This window comes from Rattus norvegicus, chromosome X (genome assembly GCF_036323735.1).
Source record: "Rattus norvegicus strain BN/NHsdMcwi chromosome X, GRCr8, whole genome shotgun sequence".
NCBI classification, from domain to species: Eukaryota; Metazoa; Chordata; class Mammalia; order Rodentia; family Muridae; genus Rattus; species Rattus norvegicus.
Window position 1 is genome coordinate 65,068,895 of NC_086039.1, and position 10,771 is coordinate 65,079,665.

The window sequence follows — 10,771 nt, forward strand, 5'->3', positions numbered from 1 at the left end:
GCAGTGGGCATATAGCAGGAACTAGGGAAAATAGCAAATGAGAGTTTGGGAGACATGATAGAGTTAATTGTGACAATCTCTTCTCATAAGAGCAAAACCATCTTGTGAAACTTAACCCACCTCGTCAGCATCCGATTTGAAAGTGGCTACCCCAATCATCTCCAACTCATGCCCATCTAATAAAGTCTCATTGCCTCTCATTACCTTTACCCTAGGGACGAGGCCTCTAAAACATGAACTTATGTAGGAGACAGACCATAGCAGAACAGTTTTCATCCATCCATGCTGCAATGGGATCTACTGTAAAACATTATGCTTAGTAAAAAAAAGTGGTGGATGACAAGTTAAATATTGTATATTCTATTTATATGATATAATCTCCAAATGAAATAAATAAATATATATTTATATTTATTTATATTAAATATTTATATTTATTTATGCACCAGTATGTATTGGTGGCTGTCAGGTTATAGGAGAAGTGAAATGTGGAGAAACTGCTGAATGGTGTGGGGTGTTACTCTGCTATGATGAACATATTTTATAACTAGAAAACGGTGATAGTTGCCTGCTATTGGAGATATACTAAGTGCAGTTGAATTACTTTTGCAATGATTGATTTAGTATTATTTGAATTTAACCTCAGTAAATAACTTTTTGATGATCCCAGGTGATTCTTATGGACAGAATAGTTTGAAGAACACTACTTTAGCATGGGTACTCTGTCAATAAAGAGTTTGGAATGTTGGAAAGTTTCTAAGGTAGGAATCAGGAAATGACTTCATGCATGATAATTTAGAAGCTAAGGATAGTTCTTACAAGTTAAGGCTACCTAGGCTTAAATAGTGTCTTAATGTAAACAAAAACAAAATGATCATATTTTTTCTAACATTGAACCTGGTTCTAATACATATAGACACACACACACACACACACACACACACACACACACACACACACAATTAGTAAAGTCTTCAAAACACAAAGAATGCTTCCTTGAATAGGTAGTGATGTCAGAAAAAGCAAATATTTATTCTAGATCTTCAATAAAATCTGGGAAAAGGGAACCTAGAGCTAGGGTTGAAGGCAGGCAAGGTAGCCTTAGCAAATATTCGAAGCACAAAACCAAAACTTAACTGCTATAAAGCTACAAGTTAGTAAATCATTTACATACGGAAGGTGGACAACAAGAACAAAGCCATCTAGCTGGTTACTTGCAGCACCAGCATTCCCATTTCAACCTCACGTGTTCAAAGTAAATGGACTGAGCATGGAAAGCATTGTGGAATTGTGGTGTGATGACTAGACTACAGGGGGAAGTGAGTGCGGGGAGGCTGCAGCCTAACAGACTCATTCCCCAGAACTCCTTAAGAGTCTACGCAGCCTTGCTGTCCTGTTACATCCTCCGTCCCTCTCTTCCCTAGTGCTCTACTGGAAAATGAGAAGAAGAAGCGTGAGCTGGCTGAAAAAGAGAAGGAGAAGATTGAACGGGAGAAGGAAGAGCTGATGGAGAAGCTGAAGCAGATTGAGGAGCAGACCAAGAAGGCTCAGCAAGGTGAGGTTCGAATTCACCGTGCGAGTTGAGTTTCCCCAGAACCTCCCCCATTCTTTTTCCTAAGCTGAAGAGCAAGACTACATAGTCTAGATATGTCACAGAATAGATAAATTGGTTAAGAAAAATCCTTAGGGGGTTGGGGATTTAGCTCAGTGGTAGAGCGCTTGCCTAGGAAGCGCAAGGCCCTGGGTTCGGTCCCCAGCTCCGAAAAAAAGAAAAAAGAAAAAAAAAAAAAGAAAACTCCTTAGAACCCTTGCCTACTGCACCATGAAGTGGAAAATTCCCAGGAGGTAAGTTAGTGTGCCATCTTCATCTCTGAGCCCTTCATCGGTTTCCTCTTTTTCTACCAGAACTGGAAGAACAGACCCGCAGGGCCCTAGAACTTGAGCAGGAACGGAAGCGTGCCCAGAGTGAGGCTGAAAAGCTGGCCAAGGAGCGTCAAGAAGCTGAAGAAGCCAAGGAGGCCCTGCTGCAGGCTTCTCGGGACCAGAAGAAGACTCAGGAACAGCTGGTAAAGTTGCATCCTAGGCTGGATTGTGTGCATGCATTGTTCTTGTTTGCCTCCCCTTTGCCTGTATACCCGAGTCTTTCTGGTTTGCTTGCATCCCAAAGTTGTCTAATAGTACATTCCAAAGCAAGTTAGGCATCACTGGTATGGCCCACAGTCTTATAGGCCTTGACTTTCATTTACTTTTTTGAACCTGTAACCTAAGAAAGGAAAAGAGAAAGTACCTACTGGTGTTTCTTTAGCATCATTTCCTCTTTCCTTGTTTTCTGCTGTTTCTTTCTTTTTTTAGTAGCCTTATGGAATTAAGCCCCATACAGAATAATGTGACCAGATGAGCAAATTGGCAATCATGGAGGCCTAGAGGCTTGTCAAAGTTCACAGCTGTGTTTCATGAAGGTTTACAAACATTTCTATCTCCATGGAAAAGATTCCCTCCCTGAAATCATGTGTTAAACTAGGGATCTATGACTTGAAAATGAAGAATTTATGGCTTAAAATAGTCCCTTCCCTTGTAGTATTGGTGTGCTGATGTCATGAGAAATTTGCCCACCAGATGAGGGTGTACAGAAACTTTTCCACATTGCATAGGTTCCTTATGACATTAGTATTTATTTGTTCTGTTAGCCGTCTTGGTGGAGCACTAGGATAGCAGTGAAGGGTTTGCTACTTCAAGCAGTGACTTCCAAGCTTTGCTGAGGTCACACTGCATGCATATTTGGCAACATTAAGAGGGGAAGAAGGAAAGAAGAGGAACAGAGATGACCAATTGTCTATCTTAAGGAGGCCTGTCGTATATAGGAGGGGAACTTGATCTGTGAAGAAGTAGAGGGTAGAGTCATTTAGTTAAAAGTCATTAGGTCAACAAGAAATGGAGCGGCCTACTAGTTCATCAGAGGAACTGGGGTTACAGGCATCTGGACCCTGAAAACACAAAGGTCAAGCTCTCACAGGCTTCTAATGTGCTTATAGGCTTCAGAAATGGCAGAGCTGACAGCACGGATCTCCCAGTTGGAAATGGCTCGAAAGAAGAAGGAGAGTGAGGCTGAGGAATGGCAGCAAAAGGTAAGAAAAAGAATCCGGAGCACAGTGCTGTGGGAGAGACTATGCTATATGCGTGTATTCCACTTCCGTTCCTTTCTTAGATTTAGCCTTCTCACTCTTTAGACACAAACCATTTTTTTACAGGCAGTATGGGAGGAAGTGCTCAAAACTTTCTCAGATACTTTCAAATCTCCCACTACCCATGGGAAGTTGATAAAATCACTCCTATTTTACAATAAAAAAAACCTCGAGATCAGGCCAATCAAGCTATTTGTCCTAACTGGTATCTACCTCTTACTAGATGTGCCTTTCAAGGTATGATTGCTTTGCCACAAGATACCAGATCTGACTGCCGGTCCTTCTCTTTCTGTCACTGGACAGGCCCAGATGGTCCAGGAAGACTTGGAGAAGACTCGCGCTGAGCTGAAGACAGCCATGAGTACCCCTCATGTGGCAGAGCCTGCTGAGAATGAACATGATGAGCAGGATGAGAATGGAGCCGAGGCCAGTGCTGAGCTGCGGGCTGATGCTATGGCCAAGGACCGCAGTGAGGAAGAACGTACCACTGAGGCAGAGAAGAATGAGCGTGTGCAGAAGCATCTTAAGGTAAGCAGGCGGGGTCAACAACAGTCCAGGAGACTGTGTAATGACTTACTAGCCTATGACCTTCACTACAGTAGGGGAAACATGCTGTAGCGTTTGCCAGTGCTAAATAAGAGTCTGGGACTGTAGAAACTTGAAGGGAAGACATTTGCACTTACTAATCATACCCTAGAGGATCTCATTTAGCTTTTTCCTACTTCCTATTACTCTCCTCTCTTATATTCAGAAAATATCCAGTTAACCAAACTACACCTCGAATATTTGGAATATTATTTTGATAGACTCTCAAGGATGACCATCATGAATTTGTCCTATACTGTATTTATGTGGTGCATGTTCACATGCGAGCATGTTGTATGGCTTGTATGGCTTATATGGCTAGGAAAGAGAAGAAAAATAAAAATGAAGAAAAATCTGCTCAAAGAAGCAGAATTAAAAAGATAGGAAGCCACTGACCCCTGACTCATTTTGCATCTTCACAGGCCCTTACTTCAGAGCTGGCCAATGCCCGAGATGAGTCCAAGAAGACTACCAATGACATGATCCATGCTGAGAACATGCGACTGGGACGAGACAAATACAAGACCCTGCGCCAGATCCGGCAGGGCAATACCAAACAGCGCATTGATGAATTTGAGTCCATGTAGTGGGCGGCAGCCGTTAGGGACCCCTCCTCCTTCTTCCTTGTCCCCCACACTCCTATAGTTTTGCCTAACTAACACTGTGCTGGAGCCACTAACTAGAAAAGCCTTGGAGCCATACCAAACATTCAGTATAGCCATGGGACCAAATTTAGTTTCCCTATTCATATCCTTGGGCAAACAAATGGCCCACTGTGGTGCCAATGGAACCTCCTCTTCCTTCTTTGTCACACTCATTCAACATAGCTCTCTAGAATAGACCATTTCCCCAGCTCAGAGGCTCATTCCCTTTTGGTTTGACAAGTAGCCCCTCCTATATACACTTGCTCTTGTCCTCTGGGACTCAAGTGTGAAGTAGGTGAGCTCCCACCCCTTGCCTTTTTCTTTCCAGTCCTGTGATTTGCAAGGGTGGGGTATTGTGTGGTTTAGGGACAGAAGTAGGGCCTTGGCTTTATCATTTAGTATGTCAGCTGACTTATGATTTGGCCTCTCAATGTCTATCCCTTTAGGCTTTCTAATGATGGGAGGGTAAAAGAGATGTTTAGTCATTCTTATTTCTTCTACCTCCCATGTTGTACCTATTACAAATTCAGTCCCAGTGGACTTTGTCTCTGTGTTTAGGGACTTAGTTTCTAATCAAGGAGGGATGAAGGGATAAAGGAAACAGTGCATTCAAGAGATTCACTAACAACCTAAAAAGCTTCTGCCCCAGTGCATCATGGGAGCCTTTCTTCTCTTGAGTGAGATCTATGGTCAGGGCTACTCCTGCCCATGTTAGTGCAGGTTCTTGGGTCCTTCTCTAAATCTGTCCCTACCCTCTCCAGATCCCTTCCAGCTATGACAGAGAGGATGAGTACCCTCCAACTTAGCCAGTCACATCTAAACTTGTTGCCACAAAGGAAGAAACAATTAAACCTGACTTTAGTATTTTCCCTGCCAGGACTTCTAAACTACTTACCCTGGAGATAATTGGACCACTGTTCCTCCTTCATAGCTACACAATATGATGATGAGTAAGAATAGCCCTTGCCACCCAGCAGTCAGTTCTTCCTCATCTTACCCAGTGCAGAGTGGTGAGTGGGCCCTGCTTCCGACAAATCTCTAACCCAGGTCTCATCACTCATGCTGCCCCTTGCAGATGCACACAGAAAGCTGCTGGGTATTCTGGCCTTGTCCCTTCACAGCCCCACGCCCTTTTCTTCACTTAGGAGCAGCTGCTCCCTCTTTGTGTCACATGTGTGCTCTTTTAATTTTTACCAGTATTATATATTCTAGTGATACCTAACAATATTGGTCTCTACTTTTTTGCTAATGCACTGTTAGAGATATTAGTCTTGGGACAGGATCATTTTAGCTTCATTATTTTTTACTACCCTCACCCCACATCTGAGAAGAATATACTATATTAAAAATGATATTTTGCCAAAAACATTATGTAAGAAGATTTCAGTATTAGTGATTTACCTGTTACTATAGGTCATACAATCCACTTAAAATGTACTTAGTATTTGGTTTTATTGTTCCTGTCTGCCTTTTCCCCAGGGTTTAGTTCCCAAAAGGCTATCTTGTTCCTCCATGCAGTATCCCTAGCCTAGAGCCTCCCTCAGCCCATACCCCTTTTACTTAACCTTGGGGAATCTTATATGCATTGCTGTGAATTATATTGACACTCGGTGAGCTGTCCTATATTGGCTAAATTCAAACCTGGAATTGTGGGGGCAATCTAGCTGCATTAAGGGCAATAACCAACTCCCACAGAGGCTGGGGAGAAGGTTAGGGTTTATATTCAGGTTTTTTGTGTATTTTTGTTTTTTAAATAATTGTTTTGGAGGGGTTTATGCTCAATCTGTGTTCTATTTCAGTGCCAATAAAATTTAGGAAAACTTCACTATGACTCAGTCTTTCTGTATATTTCACTGTAATTCCTAGTCTATAGGCTGCCTATCTTTGATTTCAGTTTACCTTGATTTAAGTTCTAGTGGAAAAAGGAATATAATCGTCCTCAATTTTAATAGGAAGGAATGACTTTAAACACCACCAGATTAAGTTCTGAGGTTTCAAGTGTGATAGAACCGACTGGGCTATTCCTTTTTTTTTTCTGCTTTATGTCATGATTTCTGGTATGTGTTGGAGTAATAGCACAGGTGTTAAAGCAGTGGTTGTCAACCCGTGGGTCATGACCTATTTGGCAAACCTTGATCTCCAAAACCCTTTACATTATGGTTCATCACAGTAGCAATATTACAGTTACAAAGTAACAGTGAAAACAATTGAATGGTTGGTTGGTCACAACAATGTGAGGAACTGAATTAAAGGGCCATAGGTTGAAAACCACTGTATTAAAGGGTAAGGCTCACAAGCCAGCATTTTGGTATGGCTCAGGGACTTGCATTAACCAGTTGATACTGTTAGATTTTCTTGGCATTTGAGCTTAGAAGCCGAGTAACCCAGGATGACTTTAACTTGAAATTTCTCTTGCTTTTTCCTCCTCAGTGCTGAGAGTATAAGCATATGCCATCAGACACAGTGAGGTCCCTTGTCTCTGGCATAGGCCTGGGAGGGTCAGCTCCTGTTTGCTTCCTTGTCTGGAAGACCTCTGACTCATTTTATTCCCTACAACCCTTCCTTTAGTGTACTGCCAATAAAAGACAGGGGAACTATCTTGGGTCCTATTACAGAAGGCAATGGAGGGTGCTGTGTGAAATGAGGGCCGATCGTATATGTGGCACTTTGAAGTTTATAAAGTATGTATGTAAATTCTTTAGCTTAGATGTGGTTATCTTCATTTTGCAGATGAGGAAATTGAGATCAACATAACAACTTTCTATTTCTTGGACCTGACATCCCCACCTTATTCCCTTTATGGGAAGCGAAAATTTTGGAAGGAAAACTAGATTATCACACATACACATGAAATTCTCAGAACAGTCCTTTGGCCACTTTTCTGCTAAACATAATCCTTTAGAGATTAATTTTTCAAACAAGATTTTTAGCTTTTGAGACAAAGTATCAACTATGTTTGGAGTTTAAGGCCAGCCTGGGCTACTTTGTACTGTCGCAAAATATCAAACAAACAAACAAACAAATTTCCCCCAAAAAAGGAACTAGGTCCAGTGGCACAGACTTGTAATCCTAGCTACTCAGGAGACATAGGCGGAAAGATCACACACTCTTGACAATCTGGGGCTACACAATGAGTTCTAGGAATCAACTTCTAGGGCTCAAGAAACAATATAAATAAAATCACTACCTGAGTGTGGCTAGGTTGAGGCTTTTGAGGTAGATTACAGGTGATGGTGTAATATCCAGATCATTCTATAGTGCCATAAAAAGGCCCCTTAAAAGATTCAGGGGGAGGTCTAGAGAAACTAAAGATGCTCTGTTGCTGGCTGAAGGTGGAGCAGGAACCAAGGAATTTGACCTCTGCAAACTTCCCCCCAAAGTAGATAATAGATTTAGGTATTTTGTTTATTTTGATTCATTGTTTTGTTTGAGACAGGCTTTCAAACCAGAGCCCAGATTATCCTGGAATTTACTATGTAGACCAGGCAGGCCTCCAATTTATGGCACTCTTGTACCGTTATTACAAATGTGAGCGGTCATATCAGGGTGGCATTAGTGTTACTCCAAGTTACTATTTCACACTGTTTTACATTTTCAAAAGCTTTTTTTTCACTCTATGAATGACAGTGTTGCAGAAATAAAGAATAGGGCGATGGATCTCCCTAGTTAAGGAATAAGGGAGAGAAGCTGACCATGGAGCTACAGCACTGTAATAATTGCATTGGAGGTCAGCCTTGGTTAAACAGTGAGTTTCAGTCTCATCTCAGACTTTTCCTGAAATAAACAAAAATAAAAAAGCAGAAAAAAGGAAGAGGGTTAAAAGTGTGCAGAATAGAGCTTGTGTGAGAAATGAGTGTGGCTATCAGAGGAGCACATTCTGTTTATTGTATTTTATATCATAACTGTCTCGATGTTATTATCTGGGCAGTGATTCATGATAATGTGAAAGATGCCCCGACCAGATGGGCTCTAGTCACGTATCTATGTACTTAGTGTCTTTGTCATTTTCATTTTTAAAAGATAATTTTATTGTCTATATATGAATGTTTTGCCTTCATTTATATCTATGCACTTAGAGAGCAGAAATGAGTGTCAGATGCCTTGAAACTGAAGTCACAGAAGATCGTGAGCTGTCATGTGGGAACTGAGACCTGAACCTGGGTCCTCTGCAAAAGCTGAAAGTACTCTTAACACACTGAGCCACCCCTAGCTCTTTTTATTATTTCTTACAACTGCATATGAGTCTCTGATATGAGTTAGGTTTTTTTTAATGAGTGGGAGAGGGGAAGGAAGGAGGGAGGGTGAACATGGACAAAGTCCAACTCCATATGTAAAAATGTCATAATGAAGCCTGTTATTTTCTACACTGTGTTGATAAACGGTGACTGCTTGTATCTGCTGAATGCCGTGGCAATATTATGTACAATAATGTCCATCTGGAAACATCTCAAACTTGGATGAAGAGAACAAACACATCCCAGTGTTATACAGTGATAAGTTACTCAGGAATATAAATGAATGGACTACTGAAACATACATGTAGGTGAACTCACAGATGTTATGTTTTGTAAAACAAGGAAAATATAAAATAGACTCTATGGTATACTTCTCTTTTGCTTTAAACATCAGGTTCTATTTTAAAAGTATAGCACATACACATTTTATTTTTGACAGAGTCCTGGTAATCCAGGTAAAGCCTTGCGGCAGTATTAGAGCATGTGACTCATTTGCATTTAATTGTCAGAAGACAAATCCAGCACGGGTAATAAACACAGAACAGAAATCCAACATTCAATACAATCCCAACAATGAGTCATTTCATGCAAAAATAGGTCAGAACTCTAAGTCAGAAGGCTGCTCTCTTGCTGTGTCTAATTAAAATTTTTGAAGCAGGAAGTGTAGTTAATGCTGGAAGTTTTAATTTCAACAAGAAATTCTGAAAATGCCTCAGCATCCCCAAGTGAACGGAGGAAGCCAGCCTCATTGTCTACATCTAAGGGAAACAGAGCTGCTTCCAAGCAGAGAGCAAGCGAGGAGCTGTGCCTAAGAGAATGCTGGTATCTCTCCTTAGAAAGTGCCATCTGGAAGATGGGGAAGTGGGAGCCATGATGTCATTCCTCCATCTGTCCTCATGCCCATAAGCACACTTTAATCAACTGTCAATGACTTGATACTCAGATTTTGAATAGTAAATTGGGGGTGCAGCAGTGACAGAGAAAGAAATGTCACTCATAAATTTCAGAAATTGCAACATGAGGTTTCATTGCCGTTTAGAATGAGAAATGACCACGCATAAACAAAAATGAGGGGGTGAGGTTGGAGTGGGCAGGATCGTGCATCTGTTTTCTATCAGCAAACAATCAAAGCATGGGGAATCAAGAGAGGCCAAGTTAACCAATGTGCCCTAGAATTTAAAAACTCTTGCGTCTGGGTGCCTGACTCAACCAAAGCAATTCTCTGAGGAATTCGAAATATACATCACCTGAAGTCAATGAAATCCACATGCCTGGGAAAACTTAAATCATTTCAAGGGGAAGCCTGATTATACTGATTCCTTTATCTCCCAGGCATACTCCTGTGTAAATCTTTCATTTCTAGTTCATGTGTGCAGTCTTGAATAGGATTATAAGAAAGATCTGTCTGTCATCTTCACAGCCTGAAGGCACGGCTCAGGGCTTCAGGCTTGAGACATACCCATCACTACCCTGTACTTTCCAGGCAGGAAGCAGGTTCTTCCCACAGGGTACCTGTTTAGGGGGCGCTTAGCCATACACCTACAGGTCCTGCATCCGTGGCCACCGGATACAGTGGGCCACCCACTAACACTCAGCCCTCAATATTTCTTCACTAACATTAAGAATCTGCAATGCTTGCAACCCCACTGCCTGTTACCGGAAGGAAAATGACTCCTCAGTAGCTGCCGTTCAGTTATTATTCTATTAATATGATACTCTAGAGCACATGTGGTTTAGGTTGGAGAGGTTGAATGAAAAGGAGCAATAAGAAACAATTCTTAGTGTGGGTCATTGTATGCTATAAGTATAGATAAAAGTTTAGTATGTTGAATGCAATACACACTTTAAAAGAAGATGTCTGTCACTGAAACAGTTGGAAAATATTTAGTACCCTTATTTCTGATAGTGTATCATAATCATTTGGGACATTTGAAATAGATGCTGGGTAGAGCATGTTCCAAGCTGGTTATGGTAGCACGTCCCAGAAATCTCAGGAGGCTAAGGCAGGAGACTCATAGGTTCACAGTTCACTTGCACTATAAAGCAAGGCAGGGTTGTAAAACCACTGTTGCAGGGACTAGAGTAAACCAAAGCTTGTGTAGGTGGAGTTCTAGAGAGAGAAGGG

At 41.4% G+C, this 10,771-nt stretch overlaps 1 protein-coding gene across 1 annotated transcript in view; it reads left to right on the forward strand.

The window, feature by feature from the left end:
* The window catches only part of Msn (moesin), a 67,967-nt gene extending 63,349 nt beyond the window's left edge, over positions 1 to 4,618 (forward strand). The window contains exons 9-13 of the mRNA NM_030863.2: positions 1,425 to 1,555; positions 1,906 to 2,066; positions 3,033 to 3,125; positions 3,486 to 3,710; positions 4,190 to 4,618. Coding sequence (NP_110490.2) covers positions 1,425 to 1,555; positions 1,906 to 2,066; positions 3,033 to 3,125; positions 3,486 to 3,710; positions 4,190 to 4,354 — 775 coding nt within the window. The 3' untranslated portion in view covers positions 4,355 to 4,618. The remainder of the gene's footprint in view (positions 1 to 1,424; positions 1,556 to 1,905; positions 2,067 to 3,032; positions 3,126 to 3,485; positions 3,711 to 4,189) is intronic.
* Positions 4,619 to 10,771: the final 6,153 nt, after the last annotated feature.